Source organism: Lactuca saligna, chromosome 3 (genome assembly GCF_052625555.1).
Source record: "Lactuca saligna cultivar CGN05327 chromosome 3, ASM5262555v1, whole genome shotgun sequence".
Classification (NCBI taxonomy): domain Eukaryota; kingdom Viridiplantae; phylum Streptophyta; class Magnoliopsida; order Asterales; family Asteraceae; genus Lactuca; species Lactuca saligna.
Genome location: NC_136419.1, coordinates 37,147,275 through 37,164,240, shown reverse-complemented (window position 1 = coordinate 37,164,240; position 16,966 = coordinate 37,147,275). Strand labels below are relative to the sequence as shown.

The window sequence follows — 16,966 nt, the reverse complement described above, 5'->3', positions numbered from 1 at the left end:
CTAATTTAACTAGTCCGGATCTGCGGGCGTTACAGTACCCAGCTTGTACGCTAAGCGTACTTGATTAAGGGCTTGTACGCTGCGTGTACAGGCTTTTACGCCCAACGTACTCCTCTTGTTGACCAACTCTCAATCCTAGCTCTTAATCCATTAAGCCAAGACATCCAAAACCTCAAAATGGCTAAATATAAGTGACTTGATCCATAAAGTCGAATGCTTTAAGTCATAAAGTTTCCAACTTTATGACTTAGCATAACTCAATGGGGCCTAAATCTAAACCTTAAGTCCCAAACTTGATTAAATGAGTACCAAATCATGCACGGAAGGTTTATACCCCTCAAGACCTAAACTTTATGACTCCAAAACATGAATAAGGACCAAATAAGGGGCTCAAAGGTTCTAGAGTAACTTCTACTCACAAGAACCACCTCAAAGGGACCAAAACCATAACAATGTACCACTTAGCTAGATCTACATGGAAAAGTTGTCAAGATTGAGACTTTATACCTCCAGAAGATAGATCCAGGTGCACAAAGCTTGGATCCAAAAGCTCCAAGTCAAACAATGACTCTTAAAGAAGTTCCTTCTTCCTTCTCTAGCACAAAAACACACCAAAAATCATTTTGAAGCTCTACAATCACTCAAATGGGGGCTAAGGGTCAATTTCTAGGATTTAGAGAGATGGGGGCTGAAGGTATTAGGGTTAGGTTATGAAATAAGGAGCTTAAATAGGGTCCAAGACCCTAAAATAGGGTTTTGATCTGATTGGAGTACGCCCAGCGTACATATGGTACTCTCAGCGTACTTCGAGGAACATTCATGACCATCCTGGTCAGTACACCCAACATACTACCTTCTTCGCTAGTACGCCCCCTGTACTCTTTGTGTACGCCCCGTGTACTTGGCTAAGCCTGAAAACCACGAAACTTCCGAAGGCCATAACTTCTTTGTTATAAGCCCGATTCCGACGATCCTTATATCCACGGAAAGGTAACAACAAGCCCTACACTTCTAACAACTCAAACCTTTCTTAAGACTTTTCGAACAAAAATCCATTTTCCACAAAAGCCCGATCTGCCACTTTACTGAAATACCCCTAGGCTCCAAGACATGAATCGAACACCCGAATCACTTTTAGTACATCACCCGCACCCAAATGGTCTAGGTATTACCTTCCCAAAAGCCATAATCCTTATAATGACCGACCTTCGAGCCACAGCCTCAGACTATGAGTCAATTCGGAACAGAGCGTTACATTAGATTTATGTTCTTCTATGTTTATTATAATTCATATTTTCCTTTTAACTCTTGTAAAAAAAATATACATTGAGTTTTTTTAAAACTTTATTTGATATTTTACTTTAGGTTTTAAATTTTACACTATATTTTTAAGTTTGTTTGATATATTAATTTACATTATACATTTAACACTATATTGAAGTTATTTATAATTCTTGAAATCTTCCATTTATGATAATATTTGTAATTAATAACATATTTAAGTTAGAAAGTATATTATAGGGAAATTATAACCCGTATTAGGATTCTATAACCCGAATAATAAAATAATAATGTACATTTATACATCAACATAAAACATTCAAAGACTAACATAATACAATAGCACATTGAAAGAATAACATTTATATAGTAGATTAACATAATGATAATTAATTTTTTACTTGAGTTTCTTAAGTTGGAGCCCAATTTTCCTTGACTAGACAAAATAGGAATTCGTAAATCCTTAGAGAAAATAAGAAGGGTTGATTTTTGAAAGTTTAAAACAAGAGAAATGATCGATAAAAGTGATTTCGAGTTTGGAAGTAGATGAAAATATTGGTCGATTTTGAAACGACGAGAACAAGTGTAAGGTTTTTTTTTTTTTTTCTGAGAACAAGTGTAAGGTTTTTTTTCTGTTATGAACGAAGATGACAAATATGTGAATCATAATTTTGTATTTTTTCGATCAGAGAAAGGGAAGGAGAAATGTTTATTCGGGTCAGGTATTTAAAACCAAATAAGCAATTATTTGGGTAACCCGAACCGAATAACCCAATAACCGAATAAGCATAATATACATACCTGAAACCCGAATCGAATTGCTTATTCGGTCCTAATTCGGTCCGGTTCGGGTTTTTGGGACAAATTTTCATCCTTAATTGTAACACTGTTACATTTATTTTGTTAAACCATTATAAAGATATTATTTTTCCCTTTGTTCTATATTTTTATTAATTTATTAATATAATTTTTTTTATCATCACATAAAGATTAAATGTGTCTTTTCCTTCTTACAGTCGCTTGAAACCTCTATCCATCTCGTCTCTCGTCTCTGGCGTAAGGGTGAGCATTTGAACTTCTAGATCGGACCTGGACTTGTGTTTTTAGGTTCAATTTTGGTTCTTTGAATCATGCAAAATGGATCCAAGTACAAAATCAAATAGGTCTAGTCCAGGTCCATGTGTGGTCCAATAGGTATTTATTTTAAAGTAATAAATAAATTAACTTCAGTAGAGCTTTAACAACTTGTACCATATGCACCTAAAATTGACAGATCCAACAAGCACAAAAACCAAAAAATCCGGACTTGGACTCAGTAAGTTTCAACAGGATCGTTTCATAGTCTACTAATTTTTTCCAAACCGGTTCAATACAAAAAACAATTTCAACACGGTCCAAATGGTCTCCTGTGGTGTCTCTATTTTATGACATAAGAAGAAGGGTTTTTATCGACATAGTAGCTCTTTGCTATGTGGTTAAAAACTAAATTAAAGATTAATATTTAAATTAAATATATACTTAAATCTTCCCATTTTAATTTCTTTCGCAAGGTTTTGTTGTATGGAATTTAGACATAGACGAGAAAGGGATATTGCGGAGAGGAGGGATCTTAATCGAGTTAAACCAGGTTTGATTTCATCTTCTTATAATCGGGACAGATTAAAATTGTAACCTAAAAAAGAACAAATGCTTTTGAAAGATGAACCGGGCTTTTAAAACAGAAACATAAGGTTTGTGAAATCATTAAGTTGAATCCAACTATGAACCCCTTCTACTTTCCCCTCAAATACCCCAAACTCCTTTTGAGATCGTGTTTCTATGCTACATAAATGGTGCCTGTTATTGCTCGCTCGAAAGCTTTTTTTTTTTTTTTTTTTAATTGTAAAAATTAAAATATTTTGTTATATTTCTTACAGCCAGTTGTGAGACCTATGTATTACATGATTTAATTTTAAAAAAATTAAATATAAATATCAAAATATTTGAGAACTTTAAATTTAAAAAAAAAATAATGAACTATTATAATGAAAATATTTTTTATCTTTAAATTAAAAGAAATAATTTAAATAAATAAATAAAAACTAATGAACTTTAATTTTGAGAGTTTTAAAATTAAAAGGTAAACTTATTAATGAAATTGATTTCAATTTATTACTATATTTATTGTAATTATTATATTAAAATTAAATTTAATAAAATAGAAAAACTGATAAAATGATACGTGAAAAAAAATTTAAAATAAAAATAAAATGACATTAAGCAAATTAAATGTGAATGTAAGGCAAAAAAATAATAATAATAATAATAATAAAATAAAATAAAACTTTATTTTTAAGAGAGGATTAAATTTAGGGGGTTCAGTTGAATTTATAAAACTAAAGGTACCTATGTTGAACATTTATCCTGAAAACTTGCTAATCTCAGTCCTACGCTCGTGGCAGTTGGCGACATCCTCTCACGAACTCCTCCCTTCACCTCGACGGACGGCGAGCAGAGTTCTTATAAATCGATGATCTTCGTTTGATCTTGTGGTCTTCTTTTCATCTTCTGTAAGCCTTTTGTTCCACAATAGTTATAATTTACTGTAGTTCGTTGAAAGTTTCAGATAATGGATTAATTGTTAATTGATAGTATTGTAGTGATACTTGTAAATTGATAAGTAAAATGAACGTAATTGAAGATGAAATTCTACTTTCTGAAAGTCTATAATTGAGTCTTGTTTGTAACAAAAACGGTGAGTTGGATTATCTGTCTATCATAGGTATAGAATCAAATTGCCATTGCACAGGGCTCCCTAAAAATAAAGGGCCCAAATTTTCTAACATCCGTATACATCTCTTGATCTGAAATATTGAGCGACAAATCTTAAAGAGGTAAAATGTTTATAGAAAAATAAGCAAAATGAGGGAAATCAGGCGGAGATAAGTAGACGAACTCCCTACTCCAAATCAAAATCTCGATTCTTGAGCTTCCAACCAGCAATCGCAAAAGCAGCTAAACATCATACAACAATCGGCAATCTGAAATAAGGTGTGAATTGATTTCTAGAATTTTGTATCGGCTTAGCCTGGGCAATCTTTTGATTGTGTTAATCGTTTCAGTCTATTTCATCATCTTCTTCCCCAATTCTTCCCTGTCTCCTTTTAGTTAACTGAACCCTAATTTCCAATTCTCATCAGTTTCATCAACTAACAGATTCACATTTCCGCATAACAACATTTATATGTGCATAATGTTATTATCTATGGATGTGGTACAAATAGGGAACACATAAATTTGGCATCATCCATGAAAACCATAACTGCATGATGACATTATAAGTACCGAAGCATTTCTTTTCTTTGTGAAGTTTTGATTTTGTCCCCTGGATACAGGGCTCTGGAGAAGATGGACTTAAGACAGGTATTTACTGTAGATCTTCTAGAAAGATATGCAGCAAAAGGTCATGGAGTTATTACTTGTATGGCATCTGGAAACGATGTCATTGTTCTTGGAACCAGTACTGGATGGCTAATCAGGCATGACTTTGGTGGTGGTGATTCTTATGGTAATCTCCTTAATCTTTTTTCCTTTATTGTTGCATATAAAGTTTTTGTTTTTCTGAAAAAATACTAATGAGTAGCTATATATATGCCATTATATATGTATAGATACTGATCTTTCCACTGGTCGAGCTGGGGAGCAATCCATCCACAGAGTTTTTGTTGATCCTGGTGGGAGTCATTGTATAGCCACTGTTATTGGCACAGGAGGTTCTGATACATATTACATGCATGCAAAATGGTCAAAGCCCAGGGTTTTGGTCAAACTCAGGGGCCTTGTAGTCAATGCTGTTGCCTGGAACAGACAACAGATAACAGAAGGTAACTTCATATTTTAATCCTTTTCTTTTTAAATGGATATTCATATCCCTCATCTGTTTCTTCAAACAGTTTCCACACGAGAGGTTATACTTGGCACACAAAATGGCCAACTTTATGAAATTGCTGTTGATGAGAAAGATAAGAGGGAGAAATACGTAAAATTTCTATTCGAACTAATTGAATTCCCAGTGCCTTTCGAGGGTTTGCAGGTGTAATATATTCACTTAACTATTGTTTTAATCTTTTCTCTAAATCACAAGTCTTGTTCTTACTTTACTTAATGTATTTTCTATATATATATATATATATATATATATAGATGGAAACAGCTAGCTCAAACAATGGAACTAGATACTATATTATGGCTGTAACCTCAACAAGACTATATTCATTTACTGGTATTGGATTGCTTGAGGTAAGTCAACAAGTCAACAGTCAACACTTGTGTGTTTATCATAGAATAAAGTAAATAATAGTTCTTATTAAACCTTTTTTTTTCAACCTAGACAATCTTTGCAAGTTATGTAGAACGTGCAGTGCATTTTATGGAGCTTCCTGGAGAAATACCAAATAGGCAAAAGCTCTATACTCTATAGTCCATGTATATTGTTCACTTGATAGTTCATACTCTTTTAACTAATATAAAATCTCTTCCCATTTTGGTTATCATGTAGTGAGTTGCATTTCTTTATTAAGCAAAGAAGAGCAGTGCATTTTGCTTGGCTTTCTGGAGCTGGTATTTATCATGGTGGACTCAATTTTGGAGCACAAAACAGGTGGAGTTCAAATGAAATGTTTATTAGTTGAAAATTTTGATGATGATTTTGAGTTTACTGATTGAAGTCTCTGTTGTTGAAACTTGAAATGATGATGAGAAGAACCCCAAATGGGGATATAAATTTTGTGGAGAACAAGGCTCTTTTGAGTTATTCAAAGTTAAGTGATGGTGGGGAAGTGGTTAAACCTAGTTCTATTGCACTTTCAGAATTCCACTTTTTGCTCCTAATTGGAAACAGGGTCAAAGTTGTAAATAGAATTAGTGAGCAAATTGTGGAAGAACTTCAGTTTGATCAAACTTCAGAGACAGCATCAAAAGGGATCATTGGGCTTTCTATTGATGCATCTGCTGGATTGTTTTATGCATATGATGAAAACTCAATCTTTCAGGTTTCCTTTATGAGTTTTCAGTTTCCAATTACACGTATATTACTGTTATTATTATTCACCACATTTTTTCTTTTGATTCTGATTAATATTTTACCTTCCAATAGGTGTCTGTAACTGATGAAGGGAGAGATATGTGGAAAGTGTATCTAGACCTCAAGGAATATGCTGCTGCTTTAGCAAATTGCTCTGATCCTTTCCAGAGAGACCAAGTATACTTAGTACAGGTCAGCAACTCTTTTTTATTTTTATTTTTTTTTATCTTTATAGATATTATTAATTCTATTTACTTACTTAAAGTTAAACAATTTGTATTGTAGGCTGAAGCTGCTTTTTCATCAAAGGACTTCTTTAGAGCAGCATCATTTTTTGCTAAAGTGAGTGATTCTATACTCTAAACTCTAAACTCTAAAGCAATATTAGGGTATGTTAAGATTATCTGATTACTTAAGTAAAAAAAAATTTTCAGATAAACTATGCATTGTCGTTTGAAGAGATTACATTGAAGTTTATAGGCATAGGGGAACAGGTAAATGCAGTTTTATTTCATACTTTTTGTCTTTTCCATATAATTGAGTCTCATTTTTTATTTTTATGTTTCTTTCAGGATGCTTTAAGGACATTTTTGTTGAGGAAGCTTGATAGTCTTGTGAAAGATGATAAATGTCAAATAATGATGATATCTACATGGGCCACTGAACTCTACCTCGACAAGGTTCTTTTTTTTTTTTTTTTTTTTTCTTAATTTAAATTCAATGGTTTATTTATTAAAAATTTTAGTATAATAGTTTATTTATGAAATGCATATATAGATCAATAGACTACTACTGGAAGATGATTCGCCAGATAAGCGTAATTCAGAATACCAATCTGTCATCATGGAATTTCGTGCTTTTCTTAGTGATAGTAAAGATGTGTTGGATGAAGCAACTACAATGACTCTACTTGAAAGGTTCTTATTATTTATATTATTCATTTTTCTTTTTCTTACTTGATTTACAATTTCTATAAGAAATGTATATTTTTCAGCTATGGTAGAGTTGATGAATTGGTATATTTCGCTAGTCTAAAAGAACAACACGAGATTGTGATTCATCACTACATTCAGGTTCTTCTTCAATTTATTCCAAAATTCAATACTCTTATCTCTCTCTCTCTCTCTCTCTCTCTCTCTCTCTCTCTCTCACGCACTGCTTTTTGAGTGTCACCAAGTTTTTGTTCCACTTGTGTAGCAAGGAGAAGCAAAGAGAGCATTAGATGTACTTCAAAAACCAGGTGTTTCTGTTGAGCTTCAGGTAATGCAGAAAATCAATCATCTTTTGGAATATATAATGGTAAATTATTTTTTTTTTTGTGTGTTGCAGTATAAATTTGCTCCAGATCTGATAATGCTTGATGCATATGAAACTGTTGAGTCATGGATGACAAGGAATGATTTGAATCCAAGAAAGCTTATTCCTGCAATGATGTCTTATTCAAGTGAACCTCATGCAAAGTAAGTCTTGCCATTTTAAATAAATAAAATACATTTGCCTATATTGGTAAAAATTAATATTACCTCAAAAATATACAGGAATGAAACCCATGAAGTAATTAAGTATTTAGAATATTGTGTTCACCGGTTGCAAAATGAAGATCCAGGTGTTCATAACCTCTTGCTCTCTCTATACGCAAAAAAGGTTCACTTCCTCATCATTCTCCTCTTACGTATTCATTTTATAATTCAAAAAAAAAAAAAACAAATCCCATTATTCATTCAAATATTACATTCAGGAAGACGATAGCACCCTTCTGCGATTCTTACAATGCAAATTTGGTAAAGGACGATCTAACGGCCCAGATTTCTTCTATGATCCTAAATACGCGTTGCGTCTTTGCCTAAAGGAAAAGCGTATGCGCGCATGTGTCCATATTTACAGCATGATGTTTATGCATGAAGAAGCTGTAGCACTTGCTCTTCAGGTAAAAAATTTATATAAAATTATGTTGTGTGCTATTTTCTCATGTTTGACTTTTGTTGACCAAGGTTGACCCCGAGCTAGCCATGGCTGAAGCAGACAAAGTGGAAGATGATGAAGACTTGAGAAAGAAGCTTTGGCTTATGGTTGCAAAGCATGTTGTTGAACAGGAAAAGGGGACAAAAAGAGAGAACATTCGAAAGGCAATTGCATTTTTAAAGGAAACCGATGGTTTGTTAAAGATTGAAGATATCTTACCTTTCTTTCCGGATTTTGCACTAATTGATGACTTCAAGGTAACGATTTTTATTTTATTTCATATTACATGAATACATTCACATAATAAAACTTTTTTTTTTTTAATAAATATAGGAAGCGATTTGTTCGTCTTTAGAGGATTATAACCAGCAGATTGAGAAACTGAAAGAGGAGATGAACGATGCGACACATGGAGCTGATAATATAAGAAATGACATCAGTGCCCTTGCTCAAAGATATGCAGTTGTTGATCGTGATGAGGAATGCGGGGTATGTAAATGTAATTGTTTTTCTTGAAATGAATATTTTTATTTTTATATTTGTTAGCAGAAAAAAAAAAATCATGTTCATGTTTGTAATTTTTTGAATAGGTTTGTCGGAGGGTAATTTTGTCCGCAGGGGCGGATTATCGAATTTCAAGAGGCTATACAACAATGGGGCCCCTCTCCCCTTTCTATGTGTTCCCATGTGGACATGCGTTTCATGCACAATGCCTTGTTGCCCATGTTACCAAATGCACTGACCCAAATCAAGTAAGTAGTTTTTTTTTATATATATATTATTAAATATTGTTTACTTTTTATAAAATGAATTATATTATTGTGTTTTGAAGGCTGAGCATATACTGGATCTACAAAAGCAACTGACTTTAATGAGTGTTGAGCCGAATGTAAATGTAAATGTAAATGGTGGGTTAAATGGTGTTGCGGATGACTCCATCACAAGTGTAGCACCTGTTGATAAGGTCTGTATAATTGTCATTACTTTACACATTTTAAACATGATTTTATTTTGTGATTTTTTGAGTTAACTTTTTTAATGATGAATAAACAGATTCGATCAGAGTTGGATGATGCAATAGCGAGTGAATGCCCATTTTGTGGGGATTTAATGATAAGTGAGGTTTCAAAGCCATTTGTTTCGCCTGAGGAAATATATTTGGCTTCTTCATGGGATATTATGTCCAAGAATGTTGGACCTGAGAAGGGAATTTCTTTTGTCGTATAGAACACAACATGAGCTTATTTTGTGTGTGTGTGTTTCTTTCATTTGTGTCGATATGTAGTGTGGGTTTTACCTAATAGAAATATATAAACACCATGGTAATTATTGTTCCTAAAATATTATTTAACCTGAGTTGTATTATGAGTTTTTAAGGCTTTTATAAATTGCAGCATTTTTTTTTTTTTTGCAAATATGTTTAAAGAGAAAGCAATTGATAGTCCTTTCATCATATTTTACTACTCAAGAAGAAAAGGGCAAGTTGTACAAATAGGGTTTCGTGGTTTTCCATATTCAAGTAATTTCTAAATCTGATTATGGACTTATATTTTCCCTGTTTAAAATTTGAAGGGAGAAATTTGAAAAAGGATTTCATATAGCTTAAGCATAAAGCAGATGGTCTCACACATTTAAAAGTTGTAATTTTGATACGAACAGATTTAGATTTAACTAGGACAAGGTTTAGTTTGGTTAGCTACGAAGCTTAGGGGTATTAAAACTACAACAATCGCTAGAAATTCTTTATGGAAAACATTTGTATTATGTTCTAGTCACATTAAATCTGGATCCTCGTTACTGAAAAAAAAAATCATTATCCATCGTTGTCATATTCATAAAAAATGGTAATAGTTTGTTGGACCCATGCAAAACTTGTTTTCAGGAAAAGTAAATCGTTGTTTTCAGGAAAAGTAAATGGTGAAACATGAACGTGATTGTGATGGTTTTTGAAGATCGCTACCATAAAAAACCTCAGAAAAAAATTTCTTCAACAAAAAATCATGAATTTCGTAAAAATATTAATAAATTTACAGTATGCAATATAAACTTCGTTGTACTAAAAAAACAATATTTATTTTTGTTAATAGTGACATACTGACATTTCGCAGTAAATAATTGCATTTCATAATACTAATATTTTCTTTTGATGAATAATGGCATTTAACACCAAACCATAGCGAATTCTAGAGTTACATTTAAGAATTTGATTAATATTTGTTCGTATTTAATTAAAAAAAAAAATGTTGTTTTTTCGTTTTACTATTATTATATTAGTTTTATACACTAAATGTCAATTCTTTATTTTCTTTGGATACACCAAAGTCTTGTATTTAAGTGTTGTCATTTTGTATAACCATTGCCATACCGTACAAGGACAGATGGATGGGTTGCAGAAACGACGCAAAAGGACCACACTAAAATCCAATGACTCATACTTTTGTGTCAGGATAAGTTTGACACATGTCTTCATAATTTATCGCGATATTTTCATCTGGTAAAACGCTAATTTATTTATGCTTATTAAAACCACATTAAACAAGAAATTATAATTGCTAATTCAACGACTTAAACCCTATCTTTTTATTAGCTTTTTAATAGAATAGTATTAGTTAAACTAGCCAAATTATATTGAAAGTAAAAACAAGGTGAAATTCCAGTTATATTTATTTTCAAATATAAAAAATACACAAGCTCTAGAACTTTCAAAGAATAACTAATCAATATCTCACGATATACACTGAACCTCAGGAGATGATGTATTCTGCATCTGAGATTCATAGTGATTTTGACGCCTCCGTAGACAATCCAAAGAGCCTCGAATTCCGAGCTCACTCTTTCTTTAACGGAAACCATTAATTCTTAAACCATGGTTTCAGGTTTCATCAAAACTACTTTTCGTCATATAAATATCGTCCCCTTCGCAATTCATTTTATCAGACAACAAAGCACGATTAACAAATCACAAGAGTTTGACAACATGAGCTTTCTGATCACCCGTGTATGTATGGCCGCCGGAGTTGCTGCTGTTAACGGACACACCGATCAAGTCTACAAAACGAAATCAGTCGTCAATTCCTTTCAGCATGGCAAGAAAGCGTTCGCTGCTTCAGCCGGAGTTGATTCGTCTGATCTCCGGCCAGTTTCCGGGTTTCTGAATGAAGGAATCGTTGGCAGCGGAAACAGGAAGGTTATAGATGCCGATGAGGCTCTCCGGCAAGTCATGTACTTCAACTGCTGGGGACCGAGTTAAGGATTGTGTTTCGGGTAATTATTGGTTCCCGGTTGGTGATCGGAGTTTTCTCGAAGATTAATGGGGATTTGAGGAATCGATGATGTGAGTTGACTCGTTGTTTGGAGGTTTGGAAATGAGTCGTTGAATGTAGGGGTCGAGAATAATATTTTCTCAAAGAGAAGAGCCTCATACTGTAAATTATGTTGGCTCTTTGTAGCCTTGTCACTTTTTCCCCTCCACAAATGTACAGAATGACAATCTTCCAAGAACATAAAAAAGCTTAAGTTTGGCAGAAAATTAAGTTTGGCAGAAAATATCGGTTTTACCCTTCGGCAGTTTTTTGGTTCATTTATACCGCAAACTTGTCATTTTTTTTTCGGTTTTGCCCTTGTTACCTGCAATAGCAGGTTTCTAGGTTATTATGAATTATTTTTTGCAAAAAAATCCTTAAGTTTACAAATATTTTGCAAAAAAACCCTTAAGATTATAAACATATAAAATATAAATATATATTCAAAATTTTATAAAACTAAATAGTTTTCTACTGAAACATATTTTTAATTTTATGTACGGTAAATTTTATATTTGTTTAATATAAAGTTTTTATATTTAAATTTTAAAAAAGTTACCTAGTTTTATCAAAATTTAAATATTTATTAATTAATACTAAAACTTTTCAAAGTAACATTAAAGAACGTCTGTTAGCTAATAATAATATAACATTAGTGACATTCAATTAATTTTTTTCAAAAGAAAAATAAAAATATTTTATATGTTTAAAAGGTTTGAATTTCAGAAATAATAAACTATCATATTTTATATAAAAATAAATATATTTATATAATAAATTAAACAAATATATTTATATTTTATATGTTTAAAATGTTTATATTTATTTTTGATGTTTAACATGTTTATGATATTTTTATAAAAAAAATATGATAATATTATTATGTATTTGAACATATAAAAAATACGATATGTTATATTTCTGAAATATAAACCTTTTAAACATATAGAATATTTTTATTTACCTTTTAAAAAAATTAATTGAATGTACATGATACCATATTATTCATAATAACTATTTTAGCATAATTACTTATTAACTAACAAATGTTTTTTAATTTTGTTTTGAAAAGTTGAAGTATTAATTAAGAAATATATTCAAATTTTGTTAAAACTAGGTAAGTTTTTTAAAATTTAAATATAAAAAGTTTATATCAAACAAATATAAAAGTTACCCTATGTAAAGCTAAAAATATATTTCAGTAGAAAACTATTTAGTTTTATAAAATTTTGAATATATATTTATATTTTATATGTTTATAATCTTAAGGGTTTTTTTGCAAAATATTTGTAAACTTAAGGGTTTTTTTGCAAAAAAATAATTCATAATAACCTGGAAACCTGCTATTGCAGGTAACAAGGGCAAAACCAACAAAAAAATGACAAATTTGCGGTATAAACGAACTAAAAATCTGACGAAGGGTAAAACCGGTATTTTCTGCCAAACTTAAGGCTTTTTATGAAATTATCCCTTATTAAATCTACTCCTCCTCTGTCAAACCATTTCCAACCTATTTTTATTTTCCCCATATAAATAGAATAAAAAATAAGTTAAATAATATTTTACCTCCGACAGTATTTTATTTTTTATCTAAATTTTTACTTCAAAAAATATATTCTTAAAATATTTCACTTTTATAACTTTTATATATATATATATATATATATATATATATATATATATATATATATATATATATATATATATTCAAATACATTTTTCTACCATTAGATTTTAACAAATATATATTATATTTTTTCATTACAATTTATATTATCATAAAAAAATGTTTATATATAAGAAATTTAAGTTAATTATAACTTTAATATATATAATTATTAAATAAACAAGATTATATTTATAATAAATATATCAAGATCACGATCATATTTGATTATTATATTTTATAAATTATGTTATCATGTTTTTATATTTAATTTTTTTTATATAAATGCGATAAATAAATATTAAATTCTATATTTATTATTAATTAATATAAATTAGTATATAATATGATATTATAAATATTAAATATTGTATTTAAATTATAATTAGTAGATAAAAATAAACTAAAAATTTGTAAAATAAAAATAAGAGAGACTAAAATTGACAATCGAAACTTGGGGAATATATTCATATCTTAAAAAATAAAGATGAAAATGAGATAGATCGGAGGAAAATGAGGAAAAAATAAAGGAAAAAAATGGAGTTTGGGGATGAGTTGGAGATGCCTTTAATAGAAAAAAAAAATACTTTCACCTATTCCAAAAACTTGTGACATGTACGGGTGTTTGGGATTGAATTTGAGAAAAAAAAAAGATATTTATTAGATTATATGTAGTAAAATAAAACTTAAAACAATATATTTGAAACAACTTTAGATCCACTTAAACGATAGCAAAAAATATTTAAAAAGTTATAAGTTTTATACACTCTTTTATGTTTGATAAAATAACTAAAGAAAGAAGAGGAGAAAAAAGAAAGTCAATCAAGACAATTTCGATATCTAAACATCTTTTTTAATTTTTTAAAACCAATAAATCAATTTAAAACACAATTCCGAACACCCTCATAATTAATTAGATAAACTTAGCGAGTGAGAATTTGGAAATAAGTAACTTTGAAGTGGAAGTAGCATATGAAAGCACTTTGGTTGGAAAGTATGCATTGTCCATGACATTATATATTTTCAATCATTGTTTTCTATATTTTATGTGTGAAATATTTGTTTGATAATTTATAAATGATCGGATATATTAAGGACCATATATTTTCATTTTTAGGATTAATATGTGCAACATTTCAAAATTTCAGCATGAGACAATTTTTAAGAATATTATGAGTTTCATCAATATTATGAGTTTCATCACAACAAAGATAAACAATGACTCTAATGATATAGTAAAATAGTTGAATCTTTAATGATCTTAGACAACAAATCTAACTATATCTACGCATACATCCGAATTTTGGATAAGATTGACAAAAATTATGTTTTTGCAACTAGAAAACGTTATTTGAAATATAATTGTCATGCAACTTGAGTCGTGGAAAAAATTGATCAGACTAGTAGCGTGTCGGTCACAACCAGCTTGATTGTCACCCACTTAGGCTACTAGACAGTTTGGATATCAGGAAGTATGAGTTGCGTCTAGGCAGACCCAAAACCTTCATTCTAATTATATTTTTCCATTACATTTTAGGTCTAAAATTAATCACAAAGGGGACCTTGACTCTCTCATTTCACTATGTTTAGAATCAATTCGCCTTATATAAACATATCCACCCTGTACCATCAAACTTATATTCGATTAGAACTTAAATCTTCACTGACACTCATGTTAATTATAATTCCATTCACTGCCAAGCACATTAAAATTACTAATATTTTATAAACGATCCAACTTTTAGCGAAAATGATTTCAATATAACTTGTATCACGTAATGCACAAATAGGTTATATATATATATATATATATATATATATATATATATATATATATATATATATATATATATATATATATATATATATATATATATATATATATATATATATATATATATATATATATATTAAAAAAACCTATTTGTGCATTACGTGATACAAGTTATATTAAAATCATTTTCGCTAAAAGTTGGGTCGTTTATAAAATATTAGTAATTTTAATGTCCTTGGCCGTTAATGTAATTATATATATATATATATATATATATATATATATATATATATATATATATATATATATATATATATATATATTACAAGTTATTACATATACAAGTAATTAGCAATTACTGAAAGTCTATAATTTTTTATGAGCATTGAGCAATGAACAGGTAAATAGAAATTAATCAAATAGATTGAACATGTGAATTTTTGTAGAAAGTTGCCTAAGTGTATTCAAATCAATGTATTTAAAGAAAGCTAGTTTAGTATTTTGTAAATTTAGAAATATATCTATCATTTATAAAATTTGGTTTTGGACTACCATTATACAGAAAAAATGTATGAAGCAAAGTAACTTGGAAACTGGTCATTAGTAATACGTCCAGTAGTTAAAGTTGTAATTTAATCTCAAAACACATAAAATGTCAAACAATTCAATTTTGGTGTATAATAAAAAGCTAGAATATTGGAAGCCAGAAAGAAAGGGATAAGAACGGGCCACCTTTTAAGTACTTGAAATTGATCGATTGGATCTATTCTTCATATTTCCTTTTCTGGTTCAAAGTCTTGTTTGTTCAATTTTATGAATTTTTTACATAAATCTTTTTTATAAACATCAATCATGCTTTATAATCCAAATTTAAAAAGAAAAAACTTTTTTTTTCTTTCCAGTCGGTCAAATTATTTTGTTATATAAAGTATGTATGTGTTAATGTGTTCGATAAAGATGTTACTTTTACATATACTTTAATTAGTTGTAACTAATATTTTTTGGTAAAAATATTGATAAATATTCAAGACAATGATTAAATCATGTACCTTGTAATTATCGTTATAAGTGATAAACATGTACCTTGCAATCTATAATTCATTGTTTTGGAAAAATATTTACATTGTTGTCCCAAAACTTATCTAACTATTACATAAACAACCCCCAATCTTTCAACTATTAACTTTCGCCACATCAGAAGTCCTTCATTATGCAGTCCCAAACCCCGAGTCAACTCACATCATCGATTCCTCGTCACCAAGAAAACTCCGATCATCGTCGCATATCTCCGATCACGCTTTTAGCTCTGGCCCCAGCAGTTCAAGTACATGACTTGCCGGAGAGAATCATCTGACTGCTTCATCCTCTCCTCTCCGCCGACGAACCCTCCGACATCAGAACTTACGACGCCGGATAACGGACGGAGATCTGCCGGATCGGCGGAGGAAGTGAAAGCTTTCTTGCCTTGTTGAAACGATTTGATACCTGACTTCAGTTTGTGGCCTTGGTCGGTGTGACCGTTGACGACGGCAACCCCGGCGGTCATCCAAACACGATTTAAATAACTCATGTTTGAAATTCGTTGATATCTTCTATCTAAAAACCTCCGGTGGAAATTTCCGACGAGTTTTTGTGTCGTAGGTGAAATACACGAAGGGTGATGGGGGTATTAATAGAGGGGAAGGTTCTCTGGTGTTCTATGAAACCGGAAACCGGAAACAAGAAACCAGTTACAGGGGGAAGGTGGTTTTGAGAAGTAACAGTGAGAATTTTGGACGCATCCGATATTTCTATAAAGCGGGTCCTGGAGTGATTGAGTATGTCGTAGTGGGTGATAACTCCTTATTTGTCTGTTCTAGTAACTTCCATTCCTAATCATTTCATAGGATAATAGTAAAATTGTAAAAATAGTAAATGAT

The 16,966-nt window shown here is 30.5% G+C and overlaps 2 protein-coding genes across 3 annotated transcripts; one reads left to right on the top strand and one right to left on the bottom strand.

Moving 5' to 3' along the window:
* The first annotated feature begins 3,676 nt into the window (after window positions 1-3,676).
* Window positions 3,677-9,693, top strand: LOC145035462 (zinc ion binding protein). Of its 2 annotated transcripts, XM_078984005.1 has the most exons (24): window positions 3,695-3,830; window positions 4,170-4,311; window positions 4,656-4,828; window positions 4,932-5,144; window positions 5,214-5,353; window positions 5,464-5,559; window positions 5,651-5,718; window positions 5,819-5,920; window positions 6,023-6,311; window positions 6,416-6,535; window positions 6,629-6,685; window positions 6,778-6,837; window positions 6,916-7,023; window positions 7,121-7,260; window positions 7,338-7,416; window positions 7,541-7,603; window positions 7,673-7,803; window positions 7,882-7,987; window positions 8,082-8,270; window positions 8,335-8,562; window positions 8,639-8,794; window positions 8,896-9,057; window positions 9,138-9,269; window positions 9,359-9,693. In XM_078984005.1, the coding sequence occupies exons 3-24, from the start codon at window positions 4,669-4,671 to the stop codon at window positions 9,530-9,532; spliced, it is 2,973 nt and encodes a 990-aa protein (XP_078840131.1). In that variant the 5' UTR covers window positions 3,695-3,830; window positions 4,170-4,311; window positions 4,656-4,668; the 3' UTR covers window positions 9,533-9,693. The 2 variants fall into 2 exon arrangements, with proteins under 2 accessions (XP_078840130.1, XP_078840131.1); XM_078984004.1 differs by lacking the exon at window positions 4,170-4,311 and having other exon boundaries at window positions 3,677-3,830.
* A 6,654-nt stretch (window positions 9,694-16,347) lies between these two features.
* Window positions 16,348-16,617, bottom strand: LOC145035373 (Wound-responsive family protein). The gene has a single exon (XM_078983920.1). It carries the CDS (start codon window positions 16,615-16,617, stop codon window positions 16,348-16,350), a length of 270 nt encoding a protein of 89 aa, XP_078840046.1.
* Between the last annotated feature and the right edge of the window lie 349 nt (window positions 16,618-16,966).

Coding starts and splice junctions, on each gene's coding strand:
- LOC145035462 (XM_078984004.1), top strand. CDS start 4,669: ATGGACTTAAGACAGGTATTTACTGTAGATCTTCTAGAAAGATATGCA. Junction 5,719..5,818: donor CCTGGAGAAATACCAAATAG/GCAAAAGCTCTA, acceptor GTTATCATGTAG/TGAGTTGCATTTCTTTATTA. Junction 7,417..7,540: donor TGATTCATCACTACATTCAG/GTTCTTCTTCAA, acceptor CCACTTGTGTAG/CAAGGAGAAGCAAAGAGAGC.
- LOC145035373 (XM_078983920.1), bottom strand. CDS start 16,617: ATGAGTTATTTAAATCGTGTTTGGATGACCGCCGGGGTTGCCGTCGTC.